Here is a 24,628-nt window from a genome sequence, read left to right as displayed (position 1 = left end):
TGTCCCTGGAGTGGGCCCCAGTCCCCGTGCCAGGAGAGGGCGGCAGGGGAGGCGGGGGCTTTGTCCACCTGTCTGGGGAGCACATTCAGCCGCCGCTGCCCCTCCGGTTGGCGTTCCCAGGCCTCGCCTGAGGGACTGACCACCCTCTTTCCCCCTCTAGCGAATCACTCTTTTAAGAAAATTGAGTTCCAGCCTCCAGAAGCCAAGAAGTTTTTCAGCACAGTGCGGAAGGAGATGGCACTGCTGGCCACCTCACTGCCTGATGGCATCATGGTCAAGACATTTGAGGACAGAATGGCAAGTAGGCGGGCTTGGGCAGGCACAGGCGTCCGGGTGGGCACTCCGGAGGCTGCAGCCTCAGGCCCTGGGCCTGCAGGCCTGGGGGACACCCGCAAGGCCGCCCGCCTGCAGCCCCTCCTCACAGGGCAGGAGAGGCTCCAACAAATCTCCCACAGCTGTGTCTAGACCAGACAGCCGCCCTTTTAAAGCTTAGTTTAAAATTATGTAATACGTTACTTGACTTCTCTCTTTTTTTGAAAAATTAGAATGTTACAGGAAAAGCTGTATTATCCTTTGACCGGTCCTTGACCCAGCCCCAGGGGCAGTGACTTTAGGAGGCTCACCTCCGGCCCAGCCCTGGAGAAAGGGGCCATGGGAAAGGGACGCTGTGGAACGGGCCTGCCGGCACTCCGCCGGTCCGCTCAGCCCTGGCGGTCTCTCGGCTGGTGGCGTTGCCCTGGTGATGGTGCCCCTGCCCCGGCCCTCAGCCTGGGTCTCGTGTGTGCAGAGCCTCCTTAATGACTGACAGAGCATTGTCCTCGAGTCCAGATCCTCTCACCCCTCTAGATCCCTCGAAGCCAGTGCAGCCGTGCCATCCTGGAATGATCTTTCCTCTTGTTGGTTGTCGTCGTTGCCTTCATGGGGTGGTGGGGTGTGCGGGGGGAGGTCACAGTGGTGTTTTGAGGAATGCAACTTACAAGTAGTAGTTTATTTAAAAAAAAAAAAAGTAAGATAAAAACCAGTTTGGAAAATTCCTTTCATGCCAGGAGTTAAGAGGTGCCAAGTGGGTCTGTACAGAGTTGTCTGCATTCAGCTTCTCTGTCGCTGTCAGCGGGTGTGTGGATCCTGGGGCCGCTCCTGCTCCCTCTGCAGCCGCACGGCACCCTGGAAGACTGGAAGTGGGCTCCATGTGCGGGTGCCCGATGCCCACATCAACCTCCCCACTCTCTCCCTGTACCCCCCTCTAGGACCTCTTCTCGGCCCTGATCAAGGGCCCCACTCGCACCCCCTACGAGGACGGCCTCTACTTGTTCGACATCCAGCTCCCCAACATCTACCCGGCCGTGCCCCCCCACTTCTGCTACCTCTCCCAGTGCAGTGGCCGCCTGAACCCCAACCTGTATGACAACGGCAAGGTGTGCGTCAGCCTCCTGGGCACCTGGATTGGAAAGGTGGGTCAGCGCTGGCTCGCGGTGAGGGTGGGGGCAGGCCAGTCCGGGCAGGCGTCTGGGACACAACTGATCAGTGTGCACCGTGTGTGCGTGTGTGTGTGCTGCAGGGGACAGAGAGGTGGACGAGCAAATCCAGCCTTCTCCAGGTGCTTATCTCCATCCAAGGTAGGCGGGGTGCGGCTGGAGGGCACCATCACTCTGGCCATGGCGCCCCTTGACCTCCCGTCTAGGGGTGGAGGTTGGGCCAGCCCTGAGGGACTTCCCCTTCCCTCTTTCAGGTCTAATCCTGGTGAACGAACCGTACTACAACGAGGCAGGCTTTGACAGCGACCGAGGCCTGCAAGAGGGCTACGAGAACAGCCGCTGCTACAACGAGATGGCCCTCATCCGCGTGGTACAGTCCATGACCCAGCTGGTCCGGCGGCCACCCGAGGTCTTTGAGCAGGAGATCCGGCAGCACTTTAGCACCGGTGGCTGGCGGCTGGTGAACCGCATCGAGTCCTGGCTGGAAACCCACGCCCTGCTGGAGAGGGCCCAGGCGCTGCCCAACGGGCTCCCCAAGGACAGCAGCTCGCCGGAGCCGCCGGCTGTGGCCGAGCTCTCAGACTTCGGCCGAGAGGAACCTGAGGACGGGGGGCTAGCCCCCGGGGAGGCCTCCCAGGGCTCAGACTCGGAGGGCCCGGCCTCAGCCCCCAGGGACCGCACGGAGCAGGCCTCGGAGGCCCCGCCCGACGCCTCGGTGCCGCCCAGCGTCAAGCCAAAGAAGAGGAGAAAGAGCTACCGGAGCTTCCTGCCCGAGAAGAGCGGCTACCCTGACCTCGGCTTCCCCCTCTTCCCGCTCTCCAAGGGCTTCGTCAAGAGCATCCGGGGAGTCCTGATGCAGTTCCGGGCTGCCCTGACGGAGGCGGGCATGCCCGAGAGCGCGGGGGACAAGTAGCCAGCAGCCCCGGAGGAAGGCACGTAGGTGGCCACAGGGAGAGGCCTCCCCCCTTCCCTCTCCTCCCCTGTCCCAGTGCAGGCCCCGCCCCCTGCCCTTTGCCCCCTCCTCCCAAGGTGAGTTTGCTGCTGACGTGCAGGAAGTTTCTTGAGATGCTGCCATTTGTATTCCGAAGCAATCTTCCAACAGGCAGGTGCCCTGTGGCAAAGGAAATCAGAACCGCGCAGCTGATTTTCCCCTTGTAGTCCCAGGCAGAGTGCCCCTGCGCTTCCTCCCGCGCCGTCTCGCCCTCAGGGCAGGGGTGGGCTCTCCCTGGGGTCTGACACAGGAGAACACAGGCCACGTGGACGTGCCTTGCATGAAATGTGGGTTGCCCGCGGCGGTTGCCCCGTCCCGCCTGCCCTCTCGAGTCCCGCTGACGCTTCCTGGTGTCCCGGGCCCGCCCGTCGCCACCACCTGCCAGGTCTTCCCTCGCCCCCCAGCTCGGCCACCCTCCCCAGAGCGGTGCCGCCGCCACTGACTCCCGGCTGGGCCCTGGCCTGTTGAACTTGCTCTCTGCGAGAGGTGGGCACCAGGCCGGGTGCATGGCGACGCCCGGGAGGTGGTGGCCCTCGCACGCTGCCACGGGGTAAGGACAGGGAGCTGCTGCTGGGAAGACACGGCTATAGGTGCCTTGCCCTTCCTGCCCCTCGGGGTGAGGGGGATCGCAGCTCTGGCTTTGAGGTCCCCGGAGGCGGGAGCAGCAGCACAGACGAGGGCCTCTCCCGTGGACTCGGGCCCTCTCCCCTCCTGTGTCCAGTGCTCACGCCGGCAGGGGTGGCACGCAGCTCATGGAACTCAGAGTGGGCCAGCCCTCTCCCCGCCCCAGACAAGAACACAGCCTGTCAGCCCTGCGCTTAAAACCGCAGGCTCGATGTGGCAGAGTGGCGGCCAGCAGGGTTTTCCCTCGCAGAGCTGGGCCCAGAGGTTTACAAGTTTTCTAAGCGTTTGATAATGTGAAGCTCCAGGTGAAGGGGATGCCATTGAGCACATTGCAGCTATGTAATTTTTGGTGTATGTAATGTAATATTTAAGATTGAAAGAATAAATCAAAAAATATTAACTCTTACTAGGAAAAAAAAAGAGACAAAATAAGAAGCCAAAGCATGATGTGTCTTGTCCGCCTTACGCTGGCTCCACACCTGGGCCGCCGTGAGCACGCGGCCGGCGGCAGCGCGGGGGAGGACGGGGGCCAGACCAGGGCTGCGGCGATTGGAGGCCGGAGTCGGGGTCTTGTTTGAGGATCACCCAGAGTGACTGGCGGGGCTGTGCTTCCCGGTGCGTTGTTCACGTGGAGATGTGAATGCCTATTGCTTAAGATATCTGTATAAAGTGCTGTGTGATTAAACTTTTTTTTTTTTTACTTGCATTTTTTTTGGTTTGGCTCATTACAGTGTACAAAACAGACAAGGTGGCACCATTAAACCTGCCTCTGCCATTCATCTGGCTCTGTCGCCTTTCTTTCCCTCGGGGGCACCTCACACACCCTCCCCAGGGGAAGGAAAGATCCCTGTGGCTGGGGCGGGGTGGGGGACGTCTCAAGGCAGCAGCCCCTTCCTCACCCAGCCCGCTCCCAAGCCTCTTCATCTCCTGTCAAGGACTTGGAGGGGCCGGGAGGTGAGGGTCTAGAAGCTCAGTGGGTGGGTGCTCTTGCCTCTGAGCAGGGCCTGGGTCCTGGAGCCCCCTTTCAGCAGGGCAGCAGCAGCAGCTCTGTTCCCCGGGGGCCTCTGATCAGGTCCACCCGTTCAGCTCCTTCCAGATGCTGGGGGGGGCTGGCCTGGGCTCGAAGCCACTCTGGATGGCTGGAATCTGCCTCTCCTCACCACTGCTTCCTTTTAAACCCCAGCCCACCACTCCCCGACAAGGACAGACAAGGAGGGCAGGGGAGCCCCAGAGCCCGCCCTGGACAGACAGACTCCTTGTAAAAAGGGGACAGCTCTCTGCCATTTTGACCTCTTGCTCCTTGCCAGTTTTCCCCAGTGCCCCTAACTCCGGGACAATCTCCCTTTTGGCTGAGATGCGCTGGCTGTATGGCCCTAGGTAAGACATACTTGCTCTAAACCTCAGTCTTCCTACCTGTGCTAAGAGGCAGTTGGCTCCAGACCAGATGGGGTATAATCATCACTGGGGCAGGGCCCCAACCCCTGCAAAAGCAGCCTGGACCAGCTCTGGTCCTGTGCCCACTACCAAAATGACTTCCCAGGGGCCGGTACCACATGCTGCCCCATCCAGGAGGGACCACTGGGTTGGTCATCATGTTAAATTCTAGAGCCCGGGCAGAATTAAGACCCCACTCTTCGCACCCTCTAGGATAAGACCAGCAGGCTGGGAATGTCACTTTATTCAGATCTGATTCAAGGGTGGCTTCCCTGCTCCTACCCCAACACTCCATCTGGCCTTCGGTGGGCAGAGCCTGTCCTTCCCACCCTTCTCCAGTCTTCCTTCTCCTCCTCCTCCTCCCAACTCACCACGTGGGCTGTGGACAGGCCCTCCAGTCCTGGGGGAGGAGGGAGAGAGGGGTGGCGGGGCCTGAGCACAGAGTGAACCAAGTAGACAAAGGCAGGGGCAAGGCCCACAGAGTCAGGGACGCTCTGATGGGGGCAGCATCTGCTGAGACTTCCTGCGGGGTGAGGGCTGTGGTTTCAGAGAGGGTGGGGGCTCCCTGTAGCCACTGACCATCCAGAAGTAGTTGGGGAGAACCTGGCCCTGGACAGCCTCGCTGATCAGCAGTTCCCCATCCACAGTAAACACACCCTTCCCATCCTTGGGCTCCAGGCGGAAGGCAACCACAGGCACATAGACCAGGTGGGGGCAGTGGCACTCCATGTGCCTGCCTTTCTCCATGGCCAGGAAGAGGCGCAGCAGCATGGCCCGGGACACGCCAGCACGCACGTAGAACAGATGCATGGTGCCAGCCGAACAGCGGCCCATGGGGGCGGTGAAAAGGTCACTGGCCAGGTGGGAATGCAGGAGTACCAACACCAGCACAAAGTCCTGCTCTGGCACCACCGTCCAGTGAGGAGGCACTGGCTGCTCCAGGGGCACCACATGGGTGTCCGCGGGGTCCTGCGGGGCCCGAGCCGGGGAGGGGCCCCTCCTGGAAGCCAGCGTTTCTGCGGGCAGGTAGGCCAGGCTGCCCCGGTAGGTGCGCAGGGCCACCAGGCGCAGGCAGGCGCCTAGAGTGAAGCGCATCTCGCCCAGGCGCCGAAACTTCTCGCTCTCCAGATCCACGTCGGCGATGAAACCCCACGCCAGGCTGAGCACAGAGAAGAGGCGCTGCCCGCAGGCGGTCTGCAGGGATAGCAGGTCCATGGGCGCCAGCAGCCGGCGGCACAGCAGCTGCGTGCAGTTGGTCAGGAGGTCTTCCTTAGTCACCTGCTCGTACCTGCAGGGGAGGGAGTCGGATGAGGAGCTGGGGCAGGCCAAAGTAACCTTGAGCCCCTGGGGGAGTTGACAGCGGGTGACAGCCAACTGGAGTCACTGAGAGAGAGAGAGAGAGGACCCTGGAACAGAGGCTCAGGGCTCCAGAGACGAGTGGTAGCTCGCAGGCACTCATAAAAGAAAGCCTGGCAGGACCTGAGGGAAAATAAACCCGCTTGGACCCTGGCTCTCACCCGGCGTAATAGTTCAAAGAAGCGGCCACTGCATTGCCAGAGCCTGCCGGGAGGCTACACAGGGGCTTCTGGATGGCGGTCTCCCAGTCAGGCCGCTCCATGAGCCCGTTCACCACCTGTTGGAGCACAGGAGGCCTCAGCCTGGGAAGCTCCCCCCACCCGCCACGGCGCCCCCACAACCCAGACCCAGGCCCAGCCTCCCCTGGGAAGGCCTCACCTCGTGGATCAGCCCGTCTCCGGACATGACCACCAGCGCGTCCCAGCGTCTCAGGTCCTCCGCACGCACCAGCTCCCGGGCGTGGTTCCGCCGCTCTGTGCAGAGGGCGCGGCTATCAACGTGGGAGGTTGGAGTCGCGGGTCCCCCGGCTGGGGATGCTCCCCACGCCCGCTCCCGGGAAGAAACTCACCAGTGAGCATCAGCGTGAAGGAGACGTCGGCCTGGGCCAGCAGCGGCTGTACGTGGCTCCAGAAGAGCTGCAGGGCTTTGCCCTTGCCCCCGCGCGGATTTAACAACACCAGCACGTGGCAGGGCCTTGGGAGCGTGTTCCGGGAGCCGCCCGCTGTAAACACAAACCGGAACCGCCACTAGGGGCTGAGGATCACAACGCGGGCACCCGGGTGGAAACGCGGCGCCTGAAATCCACGGGTAATTGATCCAGCTGAGCCTGGCCAGCGGCAGCGGCCTCCAGCGGGGCACTCCAGCCAGTTTGGCTGGGCTCTGACTCCCACCAGCTTCTAGTCTCATGGGGAAAAGGGCTCGCCTCCAGGGTACCCAGCCCCTCTTGTTCAGTTGACTCCGGCCAACTTTCCTCACCAGGGAGAATAGGAATCCCCCTACAGGCCTTCCCCGCCAGGCCCCCACAAACCTGCATCCATGACCTCGCCCCGCTGCCGAGGGGTCCCCGGCGCCGTCCGGACGCTGTCCGCCGCGGCGGCTCCTGACTTCAGCTCCTTATCGGTGCTGCCCAGGCGGGCCTCTCGGTGACGGCCATGGGGCTCGCCCTCCCCGCCCGTTGCCGGGGCTGTGGGGGCACCCGCGTCATTCCCTGCGGTTGCCGGATCTGAGGGAGAGGAAACCGCGCTGGTGGAGTCTGGAGCGGCCCCCTGAGGTAGGGGGCGCCCCATTAGGTTCTGGGACCACGCTCCGGGAGCCGCGCGCACCGGCATCGCCTATTTTTCCAAGAGGTCCAGAAAGCCGAGGTCCAGTGCCACCAAGGGCGTTCGGGTCCTGGAACTGAGCTCCCACCATCCCCACCCCCAGGGGGAAAGGGTCTTTTCCTGAGAGCCTGTCTTTTCTAGGACCTCGGGTTCCGGCCCGACGATGAGTCAGAGCCCCGGCTCTCTCCGTGGGATCAGGTCTTCAAGCCCCTCCCCGGGGGCCGCCAGGGGGAGGGGAGTCCAGTTGTGTAAAAAAATCCCAGAAGGTGAGTGGCCATCGCCGCGCGCGAAGTTCGGGGCGAGTGATCCTCGGCCCGAAACAGCCGGGTCGCCGCGTCCTCTACCCCGAGCTCTGGAGCTGCCCGGATCGCCGCGCGCGTTTCCAAGGGCCGGGCTCTGCGGCGCCGCGCGCAGCGCTCGTGGAAACGGCGCCGGAGTCGTGCGAAGGCTGAGCCGGAGCCGGGCCGCCAGCCACCACCTCCCTCAGCCAGAGCCGAGTGGGCGCGGAGGCCATGTGCTGCACGGCGGCTCCCCCGGCCGCCCAGGAAGCCAAGAAGGGCAAGAGAGCAGGGCAGGCGGCCAGCCCTACCCAGTCGGTCCAGTTTCCTGGGGGAAGCGCTACCTCCGTTCCCCACAATCGCCTAGGGCTGAACACAGCCAGTCCCGGGCTCAGCCTAGCATCTGCGGAGCAACCGGAGCGCCGAGTAAACGCTGACTGCGCGGCCTCGCTGCCTCCAGCCTCAAACTTTTCGCTCAACTTCGGGGAGGGCGCCGTGCCTAGCCTCCCGGCCTGGCCACGCCCCGCGGCCCAGGCGTTCGCAGGGGTGGAACCCAGGCCCCGCACGGCGCAAGCAAGCGGGGCCCTGGCCTTGCCGCTCCGCCCCAGCCCGGCCCGCGCCCACGGCTCGGCCAAGCGCTCAGCCCTTTGGCTGGGTCCGGGGACTCTCGGACCCAGTAGGAAGGCGAGCGACGCGGCCGGGCGGGAGACGTGGAGGCTGCTGGCTAGGCGCGGAGCCCCAGGCCCGGCTACGAGCGGCGCGCCGCGAGCGCAGCGTCCCGGGCGCGCGAGGGTGAACGCGCATCACAGGCCGCCGCGCACAAAATCTGAGCGGCCCCCGGGTGGGGCTCCGGGCGCGCGTGGCTCAGGGCTCTGGTTAGACCCTTGCCTGTCACTGGATAGTCTCCTGGCGGAACCTGCCCCGCTGCCCGCGCCCCCCAATCCCACCCGGATTTCGAGGTCCAGGCCCTGCCAGGTACCCCTCATTTCGTGCTGGGGTGTCTCTGCAGCCGCTCCCATCCTCCCCCAGAGTTATTTTTAGCTTCCTGGACCGCACGGCCACGGAGCCTGAGACAGCCAGAGGAGCCATCCCGGGAGGGAGGGCCAGGAGCGCGGAGGGTACGCGGTCCGGAGGAGGGGGCCTTGTTAAGAACCTCAGAAGTTGGGTGCTTTTCCCAGAGGACAACATCGATGCTCGCCTGAACCAGCGGGCGCTCCAGGCCCCGCGCCCCTTACCCACCTGAAAGGAGCTTGGCGGTGTAAACAGGCCTAGGCGACCCCATCCGGATTGGGGAGCCAAGCATGGGGGCGTGTCCTCCGTCGCCCTGCTGGCTCAGCGGGGAGCTGCAAACTGGCCCGGGGCCTCGGGTGTCAATGGGGTGTGATCAACACATCCCCGGCAAGTAAGTGTCCGATCTGAAAGTGTCCACGACCCGCTCGAGTAAGCTCCCTGTGGGGTAGTGTGCGGCGACCCAGAGGAGGAAGTTGCCAAGGTCAAGTTACAAAGTTTCTAACTCCCTAACCAAAGTTAGAAAAGACCAAACCGCTGTAGGAGGCTTAGCTGGTGCAGGCCCTGGCTGCAGGGTGCTCACGCGCCCACACCTGCCCCCACACAACACCCATTCACACGTCTCGCTTCCCATCGCCCCTGAAAGTCGACAAGAGGCAGGTCTCGGCACGGCTCCGAGGTACCGCTTTGCGAGAGGACCCAGGCGTCCCTGTTCCCCAACACCTGGCGGGGCGGGGCCCGGGATAGGGGAGAGGCTCAGGCTGGGACGCGTGGGTCCCGGGGCCGTTGGCCTGGCACGCGGCCGGGTGGTGTCCACCTCCGCCCTGCGCAGCTCTGGGGGCAGCCCTGGCTGGGTCGTGAGCGTCCCGAGCGCGTTCCGGGAAGGTGACTCAGCGATGCTTTCACGGGTCGAGAAACTCTGCGAAACTAGGAACCCGAGTGGGGAGCGGGGCGGGGCGTCATCACCCTCTAGCAGCGCCGCGATCGGAGTCCACCGAGGTCTGATCTTGAACCTCCAGGCTCCCCACCCCCCGCCCAGGAATCCAGCGCCAGGAGCCAAGCGCCGCGCTGCAGCCGCAGTGCCGCGGTCACGCGACGCGGGAACGCCAGCGCCGGCGGGAGGAGGGGGCTCCTTGCGGGAGCCCGGACTGGATCCCTCGGCTCTCCTCTCCCCCTCCTCCCTCGCCTGCCTGCTCCTCCAGCCAGGACGGTCAAAGTCAGGGCTTTGGGCGCCTGGAAGACGCGGGACGCGGCGTGATGCTCCCGGGGATCTCGGATCTTGGAGGGGGGCGGCCTCCCTCTTCTCCCCACGAGCGCTTCCATCAGTCCTGAGAAGCCGCTGCTTAAACCTCGGAGTCTGGTGGGACTCAGACCCAGGAAGCGAGGACGTGGCCGTGCACGAGCCTAGTGAGAAAGCCCACCTGCCGCAGGGTCCCTCCGCCTCCCTAGCTGGAGCCCCCGGGGTCGTGCGGCCGCTTGGGGGCGGGGTTAACTGGAAACCCAGCGGCGAGGGAGGCGGGGCGGCCTGCTGGGTTGTTATCCGGCCTCCGGGAGCCCAGTGGGAGGGAGGTGAAGGGCAGAGCCCTCTGGCCCCGGTTCCAGTCCGCACAAAGGCTCCTCTGTCCTCCCGGCCGCCTCTCCCCAACCCCCGTCCCCACCCCCAAGGTCCCTGCTCCGCCTGCTTCTTTCTCGTCCGTCACCTCCTTCCTCCAGCCTCCCTCCCTCCGAGCCCGCCCCGCCCCCAGCCCCTCTCTAAAGAGGGTTATTTCATCTCCAGAGATCCTCGTCAGTACCCATGGCCCAGGAGACCGGATTGGGCAAGAGGAAGATGCTTTTCCCCTTTTGATAATTGGGGGAAGTGAAACCCTGAGAGGTGAAGGGTCTTGCCTAGCTAAGCCACTGAACCAGCTCCCTACAGAGCTGAGAAGCAAACCCAGATCCCAGCCCCAGCCCGGGAGGCCCAGCTGACCCCAGGCTTCTAGCTGGCGTTTGAGTATCCATCCGCTCCACGTGTTGCTTGCCACAGAGCTGCCTCATCCACCCCGCTGCTCAATCGCTCTGAGAAAGAGGAAGCATCTGGAAGCCCTCTCCAGGCTTCATCCTCCAGGTTCTGATTAAGCAACTAGCTGCTGTGGCCACAGGCCTGGCATGAGACTTGATCTGTCCCGGTCACCAACCATCAGGTACACCTGTCTCAGAGGTGAAAGAGACTGCTGTTCCAATTCCCCCAGTCACCCTCCCTCCTCCTTGAGGGTAGCCTCCCCAGGACACACCTGATCCTTTTCTGTTCTTTAAAAAAAAAAAAAAAGCAAGCAGGCATGCACTGGGCCTGGCCCAGCTCTCTGGAAACTTGGAGCCAAGGCTGCCAGATGGCAAATGACTTGCTTTTATTAGGAGAGGTTTCCTGCCATCTCCTTGGCTACCCACTCCAGTATTCATTCTTGCCTAGTGAATTCCATGGGCAGAAGAGCCTGGCAGGCGACAGCCCATGGGGTCGCAGAGAGTTGGACACGACTCGGCAACTAACATTGATTTGTTCATTCCTGCCATCTCACCTGTTCCTGAGGTTCCAGCTCCCAGGCTGAACTGCAGGACCCCCGCAGCCTTCCTTGACCTCAAGGGCTTTCTGCCTGGAAGGCTGCAAGGGCAGGGAAAGGGAGGTGTCCAGCCTGACTGTTTTTAAGACTGGTCTCCTGGGATGGACCCAGATGTGGTTTCCCATTCTGAAATCCCAGTGACCCTGACACGCATTGAGGGTGGCAGGCTGTGGGTGGAGAGGTGTGTCCTGCATGGGCATGCAGGAGACCAGACTAGTCACACGAGATTCCTGACCTGCAGGCGGTGTTCCAAGTTTCTGTCTCTGTGGTGGTTCAGCTGCTCCAGGTGTGGTGGGGTGAGCCTAGATTTATCTCGGAGGTGGCCTCCTCCTCCTCACAGGTGTCCTTGCCGAGGCTGCCAGCCAGCATCTCTTCTGGGTCTCTGGACTCTGCCTCCCACACACCCCACATCTGAGCAGGCCTGCTCAGAGGGACACATCCCTTTCAGGAAAGTTCACTAGCACAGCCTCCCCTAAAAGGCCTCACCCCTGCCACTCATTTCAGCTGCTGGTCTGGGATCTGAAGGCGTCTGTGTTAGTTTCCTTGAGTTGTCATAACAAGGTACCACAGACTGGGTGATTTAGAAATTTACTGTGTCACGGTTCTTAAGAAATCCAAGATTAAGATGTCAGCAGGGTCGGTTCCTTTCAAGGCCTGTGAGGCAGCGTCTTGTTCCAGGCTTCTCCCCTAGCTACTAGTGGTTGACTGGCCACAGGTGTTCCTTGACCTGTATGTGCAGGCTTCCCAGGGGGCTCAATGGTAAAGAATCCACCTATCAATCCAGGAGATGTGGGTTCGATCCCTGGGTCTGGAAGGTCCCCAGGAGGAGGACATGCCAACCCACTCCAGTATTCTTGCCTGGGAAATCCCATGGACAGAGGAGCCTGGCGGGCTACAGACCATGGGGTCACACATTGGACGAGACTGAGCATGCACACATAACCTGTGCATGCATCACTCAACTCTGCCTTGGCCACCACATGACCCTCTTCCCTGGTGAAAGACCTGGCTGAAATTTGTTGCTTCAGGGTCTACATTATCTTCTGCGGGCCTGTTCTTTTTTGAATGCAAATTTCTCTGGGAGGAAAACCCAGTTAGTTATGAGGACTCTAGTGTGAATGGATGTATCAGTTTTCAAACTAAAAAAAAAAAATCGAACAGTCCTAGGTGTCTCCAGAGAGGACAACAGTGCAGGCTCCTGTGGGTGCCACAGGAAAGGGACGGGAACTGGCCCTGCCCGCCTTCCACTGTTGAGGGACCTTCCCCAGGCTTGCACACCACCCCCGCTCCCCTGACTTTCCGATCTTACCCTGCACCTCGGCTTATGGCGTCTCTGGTTTTCTGAGCAGATGGGTTTCTTCCACAGTCCTTAGAAGAACAAAGCTGGGTTTTGTGTTAGTGTCCTGGGTTCTCGTTGCTGCACCAATTTCTCATCTTGCAGTTCTGGAGGTCACAAGTTTAGAATGGATTGGCAGGGCTGAGCTGCCTTCCTGTTCTAGCGTCTAGAAGCACCTGCATTCCTTGGCCTCGGATCCCTTCTTTCACCTCCGTGCTGGCAGTCTAGCATCTCCAAGTCTCCATCTGACTTTTGCTTCTGTTGTCACATCTTCTCTGACTCTGACCTTCCTGTGCTGTGCTAAGTCATTTCAGTTGTGTCTGACTCTTTGCGACTCTAAGGACTGTAGCCTTCCAGGCTCCTCTGTCCATGGAATTCTCCAGGCCAGAATACTGGAGTGGGTAGCCTATCCCTGCTCCAGGGGATCTTCCTGACCCAGGAATCGAACTGGAGTCTCCAGCATTGCAGGCAGATTCCTTACCAGCTGAGCTACCAGGGAAACCCCCCGATCTTCCTGCCTCCCTCTTGTAAGTTCTCCCGTCTGTGATGACATTGACCCTACCTGGCTAACTCAGGTTGAGCTCCCCGTCCAAAAGCCTTAATTTAATTTAGTCACAACTGCAAAATTGCTTTTGCCATATAAGGTAACATAGTCATGGGTCGCATGGAACTATGACACAGACATCTTTGGGGGGGGCTGTTATTCTGCCAGCCACAGTGGGGCAGGGAATGTCTGGGAATCCTGTCCTTACTTGGCGCCAGAACTTTCTTTCTAGCATTCCGCATCTCCTCAGTGGTACCAGCTGAACACAAACCAGGAACTTGGTTTCCCTCAATTCGCATTCGTCATGGTGGGGCCGAAAACATTCTTGCTGAGGTCATTGACACGTGATTCTGTAGACTTTGTGGTCTTTGACTCATCAGACAGAGGCCCCCGCAAAGAACACCGGTTTCCATTTTTAAAAACTGCACAGGAGGGAAAAAAGAAATTGCCTGAGAAGGAGCAATTGGCATATTTACTGAACATAGTAATTATAGGATAACAAATAACTTTTCACCTGAGGAAAGGGTGGGGCACAGACCTGCCCATCCATTTCCAGTTTGGCAGAATTCCCCACTCTGCAGGAAGGGCTTGCCACCGGCCCAGCCCACTGGGTACCACACAAAAGACATGGTCCTCACAGCTCCTGTCATGAAGCCCGACAGTCCAGCTACTTTTATACTTTGTGGTGAGGCTGGACCAGGCCAGCCACGTGGAGAACGGTGGCTAGGAATATTTCATAGGTTCTTGCTGACATCAGCTCCGGTTTGGGCTCTCTACAGTGGGCTCTGGCCTGTCTCCAGCACCCAGTCCCACATCCTGAACACTAGTGAGGGGAGAGAAGGTCCCCTTCTGAGGCTGCAGCCAGCCCCTGCCCTACCCAACTGTGTTTTGCTTTTTAAAGAAATAATTTTATTTATTTTTGAATGTGCTGGATCTTTATTCCTGTGCATGGACTTCTTTCTCTAGTTGCCACTCCTAGTCTTGTGCAGGCTTCTCATTGCCGTGGCTTCTCTCGTTGTGGAGCACAGGCTCTAGAACACACTGGCTTCAGTAGTTTGGGCGTGTGGGTTCAGTCGCTACAGCTCCCAGGCTCCAGAGCACAGGCGCCATAGTTGTGGCGCATGTGCTTAGGGGCCCCGCAGCATCTGGCGTCTTTCCAGATCAGGGATTGAACCCATGATTCCTGCATTGGCAGACGGACTCTTTACCACTGAGCCACCCGGGAAGCCCTCAACTGTGCTTTGAAATCAGTTACTCATTTATACTGGTTTATACTGGTTCGACTTCCCTGGTGGCTCAGACGGTAAAGCATCTGCCTGCATTGAGGGAGACCCAGGTTTAATCCCTGGGTCGGGAAGATCCCCTGCAGGAGGAAATGGCAACCCACTCCAGTACTCTTGCCTGGAAACTTCCATGGAGTGAGGAGCCTGGTCGGCTACAGTCCATGGAGTCACAAAGAGTGGGACACGACTGAAGCGACTTCATTTCACATATTGGTTCCGAGAGACACTGTGCGACTGGTCGTCTCCTTCAAGGGAAGAGCAGCCAGCAGCTGTGTCAAACTGCTTTGGGTGATTCCCAAAAGGAGAGCTTCTGGAAAGCAGGAAGAGAGACCTGGCCGCTCTGCAGCCAGGCAGCGGGAGTGCTGAGCCGCTTTTATTTGGTCCCCACGTCCAGGCCAAGGGGATGGGTGTGTACACAGTTTTCCGGGCGTTTTTTGTTGTGCAGTGTTTTCCATTTTAACGTCGCTCCAAAGCTAAGCCTCGTCCTTGGGTTGTTCCCAAAGCAAACAGGCTGGATGCAGCATTTTGGCGCTAATGGTCTGGGGTGGTTTCCTCCTACCTGGGAATGGACCACTTCCACAGAGCAGAGGTGACATCCTCTCTCACCCCCTCCAGAGATGGGGAACACCCTTTCAAGACACCCTGCTGGCCCCTGGTGGGCACCTGGGGTTGCATCCCTCTCGCCTCTCAGGCCTCCTTCACAGAAGCCGATTCACTGGAGGCCAAAGAGGGGCCAGCGCCCTACTTTGCCAAGCTGCAAAAAAAGATGGGCGCCTGGAGTGGGGCTTGCCTGCCCCTGACACTCATTATCCACATCCCGAAAATAGAAATTCCCCTTCCCTGGAGGCTGGCCTCCTGAAGGTCAAACCCTTCGATTCTTTCCAGACAGAACCCTGGTCATTTAAGTAATGATTGCACAGGATGGGCTGGACAGCTGGGGCTGAGGAGAGGGGCCCCGGGGCAAGGGACACGGTAACCTCATTCCACACGTGTGCCCCCGAAGCTTTGTGCTGCCAAGGGAGTGATGCTGTGCCGATCCGACAGGAGAGCCACTTCCAAAAGCGGCTCGTTGTCCTTTTTGCTCCTTGCCCTAAAGTGCTGACCACAGCAACGTGACCAGCTTCTTGAAAATGAGTCGAGCTGTCATTTCTCCTTCAAGGCACCATCAGATGATCCTAGCAGCCTCCTCTGAAACTCCCTGTCTCAAAACAGAAAGGGAGCCGAGTGATTACCTGTAAAAGCTTACAGACTAAGGAGTGAAGTTATTTTAAAACAAAAGATGGAATGGGCTTGGGAGGAGCATATAATGGGAAGCATATACGAAGAAAGTATCCTTTCTTTTCTGTTTCTGTCTCCTTCCTAGAGCTGCGGTAAGCATGGTTCTGTACACAGAAGTCCTGGAGAGAAAGGCTGTGGGCTGACCCCTCCCAACTGCAGCAGAGGATCCAGGGGAGGGAGCCCCATCTGGGCGCCAGGTGGCTGTTCCAGCGATGCAGAGAGCCCAGGAAGGACACAGTCAAACACCCCACCTCCTCCTGGCTCTGCGCAGCAGGCTGATGGGTCCCGGGAGGGAGGGACAGACAGACGGCTCTGATGCAGAGTTTAAAGGACATATCCATCTTCCGGACTCGGCATGACCTAGAAAAATCCACAGCATCAACTTGGCATTTGCCAACAAGCACAAAGATCCTATCATCTTAGGCTGAATTCCAGTTGCCACGTGACAAGTATCTGTGACCACTTGGTTCTCAAATTGAGGACTTGGAGCACTTAAGAAGGGAAGACAATCTAACTGTAAAATAGGATTAGCATGGAATCAGATCTGCCACCTGCATCTCTTGGCAGGAGTAAGTGTTATTCCTAAGGGGAGAAGCATGTTGAGTCCTTGGGGGTGGATCTGTTACCCCGATTTGCAGCCATTAGCGGTGCAGGCTGGCTGGCCCCCAGGAGTCAGGCAAACCCTAGGACACTAAGGTCTCAGGCAGGACCCTAAGTGGAAGCGCAGGCTTCAGGCTTCATTGTAGTCAGTTGTATCTGGCTCTTTTCAACCACATGGACAGTAGCCCGCCAGGCTCCTCTGTCTATGGAATTTTCCAGGCAAGAAAACTGGAGTGGGTTTCGATTTCCTCTCTGGGGACCTTCCTGACCAAGGAATGGAGCCTGTGCCTCCTGTGTCTCCTGCATTGGCAGGTGGATTCTTTATCATTGAGCTACGTGAAAGAACAGCAGCATCATTTTAATTCTAAACTGAGACTTGGATGTTATGTGTACTTAACAAAGACAGGCTGGTCACCCATGAAAAACTGGTCCTAACAGATGTGGAACAGGGTCTTCCCTGTAGCTCAGATGGTAAAGAATCTGCCTGCAATGCAGGAGACCTGAGTTCAATCCCCGGGTCGAGAAGAAACCCTGGAGAAGGGAATGGCTACCCACTCCAGTACTCTGGTCTGGAGAATTCCATGGACAGAGGAGCCTGGCAGGCTACAGTCCATGGGGTTGCAAAGAGTCAGATAGAACTGAGCAACTAACACCACTACTACTAATAGATGTGGAGAACGAATCTGGAGTCCCCGCCAGCCCTTGAGGAAAACATATGTTAAAATTGTTTTTATTGAAGTATAGTTGATTTACAATACTGTGTTAGTTTCAGGTGTATAACAAAGTGATTCAGCTATACATATACATGTTTTCTTTTTCAGATTCTTTTCCATTATAGGTTATTATAATACATTGAATATATTTCCCTGTGCTGTACAGTAGGTTTATTTTGTGTATATATAGTGGTAGTGGTGTGTATCTGTTAATCCCAAGCTCCTGATTTAACCTCCCCACCCTGCCCCAGGGCTTCCCTGGTGACTCAGTGGTAAAGAACCCACCTGCCAATATAGGAGATGTGGGTTCAATCCCTGGGTTGGGAAGATCCTCTGGAGAAGGAAACAGCAACCCATTCCAATATTCTTGCCCTGGGAAATCCCATGGACAGAGGAGCCTGGTGGGCTACAGTGCATGGACTCACAAGAGTCAGACATAACTTAGCGACTGACCAACAACAACCCTGCCCCAAGAAAAATATCTTTGTTCCCCCCTTTGGCCATGCCGGGTGGGTTATGGGATCCCAGACCCTCAGCAGTGGAAGCCTGGAGTCCTAATCACTGGACCACAAGGGAAGTCCCAAAAAATCTCTTTTAAAAAGGAGAGACCTGGGACTTCCCTGGCAGTTCATTGGTTAACATTCTGAACTGCCAATGCAGGGGACAGGGTTTCAGGGAACTAAGATCCCACATGCCACATAGTGTGGCCAAAAAAAAAAAAAAAGAGAGAGAAACTCAAGGTTCCTCAAAAAATTAGACATGGATTTACCATGTGACCCAATAATTTCACTTCTAGGTGTTTACCCAAGAGAACTGAGAACATGTGTCCACATAAAACCTTGTACACGAATGCTTATAGTAGCTCTGTTTACAATACCCAAAAGGCAGAAACAACCCAAGTGTCCATCAGCAGATGAACGGGTAAAAGAAACATGGCTTATCCACATTAAGGAATAGTGTTTGTCCATGACAAGGAATGAAGTCCTGATCTGTGCTACCCTGTGAATGAACTTCAAGAACATCATGTGAAAGAAGTGAGAGAAGGCAGACAAAAAGGCCATATATTGTGTGATTCCATTTAAATGAAACCTCCAGAATAAATAAATTCACCAAGACAGAAAGCAGGTTGGTGGTTGCCAGGAGGACAGTGCTTAACGGACATGGGTTTTATTTGGGATGATTTTATTTTGGGTGATAGTTTTATTGTGGGTTTTATTTTGAAACCAGATAGAGCTCAAAGAAGGCAATGGCACCCCACTCCAGTACTCTTGCCTGGAAAATCCCATGGACCGAGGAGCCTGGAAGGCTGCAGTCCATGGGGTCGCTGAGAGTCGGACACGACTGAGCGACTTCACTTTGACTTTTCACTTTCATGCATTGGAGAAGGAAATGGCAACCCACTTCAGTGTTCATGCCTGGAGGATCCCAGAGATGGCGGAGCCTGGTGGGCTGCCATCTGTGGGGTCGCACAGAGTCGAACACTACTGAAGCGACTTAGCAGCAGCAGCAGAGCTCATTGTTGCACGACGTGAATATGCTAATTGACTTGTTTATTTCCTGTTATATGCATTTCTTCCCTTTTTTTTTTTTTTAATGAGGGACTTGAACCAGCAATGTCCCTTTCAGGATCATTCTTCTGCGACGCACAAAAACATCCATTTCTAATGATGCAGTTTAAATTATGATTTGACTGCTGTTAAAGGAAAACATTTATTCCAGGCACTTGTTAAAGAAGGGTAAGGTGGGCTATATTCAGAACCTCTGTGATAGGGGCAGGGACCAGTACCTTGGGGTCTTGCAGATGGGTGGGAGGGAGCAGAGATTGAGTTCAACTGTGAATACAAAGACAAGCGGGAATATAAGCCAAGGAGTAGGGTAGGGGTCAGTGGGTGGAAGATTACTAAAAGAAAACGTCAGGGATCAGGGGAGATTCTCACTAAATCGGCCTGGCAGAATTTCCGGTGGCTAGAATGCCACACTCCCAGTGCAGGGGGACTGGGTTCGATCCCCGTTTAAGGAACTGGATCCCACATACCGCAACTGAGAGTTTGCATGCTACAACTAAAGAATCCACATGCCTCAACTAAGACCCGGTGCAGCCAAATAAATTAATTAATTAAAAAAAAAAAAACTTGCTAAGGCAGGCCAGGAGGCTCAGACATCACCTGAGGATGCTGGACAATGGGGAAGCCAAACATTTTGAAGGTGACCAGACCTCGAGGATGGGGGTTCAGGCTAAACTGACTTATCAAGATTCTTGTTACAACTGGACTTTGCATGGAAGGACAAAAGGGCCCAGGGTTTGAGACCTGGTCAAAAAGAGGGCTCAGGTGAGCCAGATTAGATCAAAGAGAGACTCCTGCTCCTTGGCACTGAATTATATGGAGTCCCGTATGTCAACTTCATGGAACCTCCCAGAGGCTCGTTCCCTCTCCTCACAGGGGTGAGAGGAGGCCACCAGCACTTTGGTGGCTTTATTTGGAGGGACTTACCTTGTCTCAAAAGTTGTGTCACCTTGTGGAGGCCCTAAAAGGCAATCCTTGGTTTTCACTGGTTCTTTTTTTTTTTTTTTCCCCATTTCTCTGTATTTCCCTACATAGTTATGAAGTATGTGTGGGGTTTTTATTTATTTTCGTTTTTAGGGTTTTTTGGACCCCTGCTGTGCAGCATGCGAGACCCCTGACTAGGGATCAAACTTGTGCCCCCTGCAGCGGAAGCACAGAGTCTTAACTACTGGACCAACAGGGTTGGGTTTTTTTTTCTAAAGAATGTACACATCTGTATAACTAAATCGCTTGGCTATGTGGGATTTTTATTGAGGTATAAATATGTACAGAAAAGTACATGTTATAAACTATGAATTTACGAACCAACACACTGCATCAATAAAAGAACACATCCTAGAAACCCCTGGTGCTCCCTCCCAGCTCCTCCCCACCCCAACCACAATAACTACTCGTGCAGTGTATTTTTATATTGGGGAAAAAATACTTTAAATTTAAACAAAGCAAAAATATATTAGAGATGGAAAAAATTTTAATCCAGCACTTTTTATTTGTGAGTGAAGTCACTCAGTCGTGTCCGACTCTTTGTGACCCCATGGACTGTAGCCTACCAGGCTCCTCCGTCCATGGGATTTTCCAGGCAAGAATAGTGGAATGGGTTGCTATTTCCTTCTCCAGGAGATCTTCCCAACCCAGGGATGGAACCTGGGTCTCCCGAATTATAGGCAGACGCTTTACCGTCTGAGCCACCAGGGAAGTTTATTTGTGAAGGATCTTCCAAATGGCTTAGACATGGTAAAGACAGAACTGTGAGTTTGGCCTCAAGTTGCTCCCAAGGGAAAGCAGGAGGAGGCAGCTGGCAGTAGCCATGGGATCAACTGATGGCCCCATCGCTTTCCTGGGTCAACTGGGCAGCACTTTGGCAACCCCCCACAGCGGGGCTTCAGGACTACAGATGCCTGGGCTCCATCTGCAGAGATGGTGATTTGACTGGTCTGGGCTTCAGAATTTTTCAAAGCCCTCTAGTGATTCTAATACACAGACAAATTTGGGAACCACTGACTTAGCTTACAAGGAGGATGTGAAGCCTGCCTTCCAAGCAGGTGGGCAGACTCAAAAGCCTCCCAGAGATTCTGTGACTACCACAAAAATCCATCTTCTTCAAGAGCATCATGAATTGTCATGGTCCCCGCGACTATTTCACTTCTGGAAATGAGTCAGCTGTAGTACACAAGTGACACATACTCTTACAGCCTCTCCCCACATCCTCCCCGACGCCGGCGTGGGAATGTGGGAACAGTGACAAAGCTGGCTGCCACCCAGGCTCCAGGAAAGTGGGGCGTGGGGGCAGGGGGCTGGGAAAGGGAGGCTCTGCTGTTATTACAGTCACTCCCACTAGGTGGCGCCCGAGCAGACGCTCTTGTGACTATCTTAAAAAAAAAACAACTCAATTAAACCTTATTTCCCTGTGCTCCTTCTTAGTATTGAATTGGTATTTAATTACTGGTGGGATTCTGTTTTCCCTGAAAGGAAGATAAAATTGCCTTACTCTCCCCAACTCCTCCAACCTCCCCACCCCTGAGGGTTCTCACTGGGGCCGAGGGAGGGGAGGTTAACCTCTGATGTTCCTGCTCCTCCCACCTAGACACACTGTACCTTCATGATATGGGTCAGATTTCTAAGAACCTGACCGTGTGTCTATAGTGGTTGTTTGGAATAGTGGTTTAAAATTTACGGAAGAATGGGAACAGCTTGACAGCAGGAAGAAATGGGCAGAAAGGGGAGAACAAGGGGTGGAGGGCTGGAATGCTTTCATGTTACCCATCTTATGAGCTGATACTGTGCCTAAGCTAGAACTTGGGATTGGAAGAGTGTTTGGCGTATATCTTTCCACCAGCCCGGATATGCCACTTATGCAAACCCTTCCTGGACAGTCACTAGAAAGACAATTAATTTTTCGTCCAAGAAAGCACCATATGTTTCTGAGAGTTCTTGACTCCCTAGGGAAGTGTTCTAATTACCTGCTTCCAAGTGATAAATCACCCTAAGCTGTAGTGGCTTGAAGCAATAATTTGCTGGGTCCTCTGCGGTATGGCGGAGAAGGCAATGGCACCCCACTCCAGTACTCTTGCCTGGAAAATCCCATGGATGGAGGAGCCTGGTAGGCTGCAGTCCATGGGGTCACTGAGGGTCGGACACGACTGAGCGACTTCACTTTCACTTTTCACTTTCATGCATCGGAGAAGGAAATGGCAACCCACTCCAGTGTTCTTGCCTGGAGAATCCCAGGGACAGGAGAGCCTGATGGGCTCCTGTCTATGGGGTCGCACAGAGTCAGACACGACTGAAGCGACTTAGCAGCAGCAGTAGCAGCTGCGGTATGGATGTGAGAGTTGGACTGTGAAGAAAGCTGAGTGCCGAAGAACTGATGCTTTTGAACTGTGGTGTTGGAGAAGACTCTTGAGAGTCCCTTGGACTGCAAGGAGATCCAACCAGTACATCCTAAAGGAGATCAGTCCTGGGTGTTCTTTGGAAGGAATGATGCTAAAGCTGAAACTCCAGTACTTTGGCCACCTCATGCAAAGAGTTGACTCATTGGAAAAGACTCTGATGCTGGGAGGGATTGGGGGCAGGAGGAAAAGGGGACAACAGAGGATGAGATGGCTGGATGGCATCACCAACTTGATGGACGTGAATTTGAGTGAACTCCGGGAGTTGGTGATGGACAGGAAGGCCTGGCGTGCTGCAATTCATGGGATTGCAGAGTTGGACACAACTGAGTGACTGAAATGAAGTGAACTGAGGGATGACTGGACTCAGTTGGGTGGTTCTCACTTAAGGACTCATGTGATTGCAGTGTCAGTGGTCTGAACATCTGAGATGGGTCCCTCCTGTGGGACCCTTGAGGGGGCTATCAGCTAGTTCAGCTGGGGCCAGCAGCCAGAGCTCTTGCATGGTCCCTCCAGGTGACATGGAGCCTGGGTTCCCAGAGGGACTGTCTCACGGGCATCATTCCAAGATGCCCAGCAGAAACTGTGCAGCGTCTCATGCCCTGGCTTTGGAAGTTCCAGGCTGTCACTTTCGTCACATTCTACAGCTCAAGCAAGTCACTAAGGCCAGGGCAGATTCCAGGGAAGGGAGCCAGGGCCCCTCTCCCTCGGTGGGGGAGGAGGGGTCTATGGAGGCCATATTTAGGGACTCAGTTACTTATCTCAGGAAGTGGGAACTGGGACAAATTTAGGGAACTGCTTCACCCTGAAGGAAACTGTTTTTCAGTTTAAGAACAGACTCCTTCAAATGTATTTTCAGGAAACCCCAGTGCCTGGTTGATCAAAGCCCCAGCTTCCTTGGGTGTCCGTGCTTTAACTGGAACCAGCTACCCAACCAGACAGCATTCATCCTTAAGCCCTCTCTCTCCATTGGAAGCTGCTGATTTTCCACTTCCTTCTTAATACAAGTGCTAACATTCATCATGCTCTCATTTGTGCCAGAGACTGTGCTGAGCAATGCATGCACTTAGCCCGTTCCATTGAGAAGACTTGTCTTGTTGAAGTGCCTGTTAGGAGTTGCTTGCTTGCTTGTATGTTTCCAGTAACTACCACCAGCTGTGTTCTGTCCAAACCCCCTTGGTCACTTGAGTGTAAGGCTCCCTGTTAAGGCACCTCAATCTGATTTCACTTCTCCAGTCATTTTGTTTTTGTTGTTGTTATTAAGGCAGCCCCACTTGGGAGTTTAAGGCTTGTCCATTTAAAAAGTTAAACTTGGGACTCAGATGTAGAGAACAAACTTACAGATACCAAGGTGAGGGAGGGGGAGATGAACTGGGAGCTTGGGATCGACATATGTATACACCAGCTATAAAACGTAACTAAGGCGAACCTACTGTCTAGCACAGGGAACTCTGCTTAATGCATGATGGTGACCTGAAAGAAATCTAAAAAAAGAGGGAATATATGTATATGTATGAGCTTCCCAGGGCTTCCCAGATGGTGCTAGTGGTAAACAACCCACCTGCCAATGCAGGAGACATAAGACACGCGGGCTCAGTCCCTGGGTTGGGAAGATCCCCTGGAGCAGGGCATGGCAATCCACTCCAATACTCTTGCCTGGAGAATCCCCTGGACAGAGGAGCGTCATGGGCTACAGTCCATATGGTCGCAAAGAGTCAGACAGGACCGAAGAGACTTAGCACACATGAGCTTCCCAGGTGGCTCATTGGTGAAGAATCGCTGCCAATGCAGGAGACAAAGGAAATGTGGTTCAATTGCCGGGTCGGGAAGATCCCCTGATGTAGGAAATGGCAACTTACTCCAGTATTCTTGCCTAGAGAATCCCATGGACAGAGCAGCCTGGAAGGCTACGGTCCTTAGAGTTGCAAAGAGTGGGACACAACCAAATGACTGAGCACGCACATACGTATACTTAGAGCTGATGCATTTTGCTGTACTGCAGAAACTAACAGAACATTGTAAAGCAGCTATAGTCCAACAAAAATTAAAGACTAAAAATAAAAGTCAAACTCGGGAATTTCCTGGTGGTCCAGTGGTTAGGACTCTTCACTTTCACTTCCAGGGCCACAGTTTCTATCCCTGGTCAGCGAACTAAGATCCCAAAAGCCACGTGGTATGGCCAAAAAAATAAATGAAGTCAAGCTTGTCTCAAATTACCCTTGCCGAAGCACAGGCCTGAGGTTTCAGCACTGAAGCAGGGACCAAGCATACCTCTCACACCACTCTCCTCTCTGCTTACTTGGGGCACTGGGGAGAGAAATGGAAAACAGAGGTGTTTCCTGTGGTCACCAGCTGGGGGCAATGATGTGGCTGTCCTGTGTCCTGGGTCTTTACTGCTGACCCAGCTCATTCTCTGGAGCAGGGTTTCTCATCCTCAGCACTACTGATGTTTAGGGCTGGATTATCCTTTGTGGTGGGGCCCTGTCCTGTGCATTGTTTGGCAGTATCCCTGGCCTCATGCTACTGGACGCCAGTTGTTCAGCCCTAAGTCTTGTACCACTCCTCAAGTTATGCAACCAAAAATGTGTCAGCCATTACCAATATGCCCTGGTTGAGAACCAGTGCTCCTTAGACTTGGTGTGCCCAAGGGGGTGCCCCATGGGCCTACTGACAGAGACTCTCTTCCATGGGGCTCCCCTGGTTACATATTCTTGTTGACCCTTGGCCTCATGCCATATTGCTCTGAGGTGTTCCCCCGCCCCCAAACCCCAGGATCCAATTCTAGACTGCCCTGGTGGTCCACGGGTAAAGAATCCACCTCCCAACGCAGGGGACGTG

The 24,628-nt window shown here is 55.8% G+C and overlaps 2 protein-coding genes and 1 long non-coding RNA gene across 9 annotated transcripts in view; 2 read left to right on the top strand and 1 right to left on the bottom strand.

Annotated features, from left to right (window-relative positions):
• UBE2O (ubiquitin conjugating enzyme E2 O) overlaps positions 1–3,796 on the top strand; it is a 49,161-nt gene extending 45,365 nt beyond the window's left edge. The window contains 4 exon segments of the mRNA XM_005908021.3: positions 161–297; positions 1,248–1,451; positions 1,559–1,616; positions 1,730–3,796. Coding sequence (XP_005908083.2) covers positions 161–297; positions 1,248–1,451; positions 1,559–1,616; positions 1,730–2,388 — 1,058 coding nt within the window. The 3' untranslated portion in view covers positions 2,389–3,796.
• A 99-nt stretch (positions 3,797–3,895) lies between these two features.
• On the bottom strand, positions 3,896–10,071 carry SPHK1 (sphingosine kinase 1). 7 transcript variants are annotated; one of them, XM_070389119.1, is made up of 6 exons: positions 9,907–10,071; positions 6,908–7,102; positions 6,449–6,674; positions 6,259–6,370; positions 6,042–6,157; positions 4,022–5,812 (listed from the first exon to the last, which is right to left on the bottom strand). In XM_070389119.1, exons 2-6 carry the CDS (start codon positions 6,915–6,917, stop codon positions 5,008–5,010), a joined length of 1,269 nt encoding a protein of 422 aa, XP_070245220.1. In that variant the 5' UTR covers positions 6,918–7,102; positions 9,907–10,071; the 3' UTR covers positions 4,022–5,007. The 7 variants fall into 7 exon arrangements, with proteins under 7 accessions (XP_070245214.1, XP_070245220.1, XP_070245216.1 ...); XM_070389115.1 differs by lacking the exon at positions 9,907–10,071 and adding an exon at positions 8,717–9,871; XM_070389117.1 differs by lacking the exon at positions 9,907–10,071 and adding an exon at positions 7,789–8,612.
• LOC138992064 (uncharacterized) lies at positions 6,555–18,562 on the top strand. Its single transcript, XR_011467877.1, has 3 exons — positions 6,555–6,687; positions 7,341–7,465; positions 15,609–18,562. It is a non-coding gene; the product is annotated as an uncharacterized lncRNA (long non-coding RNA).
• The last annotated feature ends 6,066 nt before the right edge of the window (positions 18,563–24,628 follow it).

The sequence above is a fragment of the Bos mutus genome, chromosome 19 (genome assembly GCF_027580195.1).
Source record: "Bos mutus isolate GX-2022 chromosome 19, NWIPB_WYAK_1.1, whole genome shotgun sequence".
Lineage (NCBI taxonomy): Eukaryota > Metazoa > Chordata > Mammalia > Artiodactyla > Bovidae > Bos > Bos mutus.
This window is presented reverse-complemented; position numbering and strand designations above follow the sequence as displayed.

Excerpts from the sequence above, each read along its gene's own strand:
- SPHK1 (XM_070389113.1), bottom strand. The coding sequence starts at position 7,208 with ATGCCGGTGCGCGCGGCTCCCGGAGCGTGGTCCCAGAACCTAATGGGG. Across the intron at positions 6,371-6,448 it reads CTTCACGCTGATGCTCACTG|CCGCGCCCTCTGCACAGAGC; the intron begins GTGAGTTTCTTC and ends CCACGTTGATAG. Across the intron at positions 5,813-6,041 it reads TCTTTGAACTATTACGCCGG|GTACGAGCAGGTGACTAAGG; the intron begins GTGAGAGCCAGG and ends CCTCCCCTGCAG.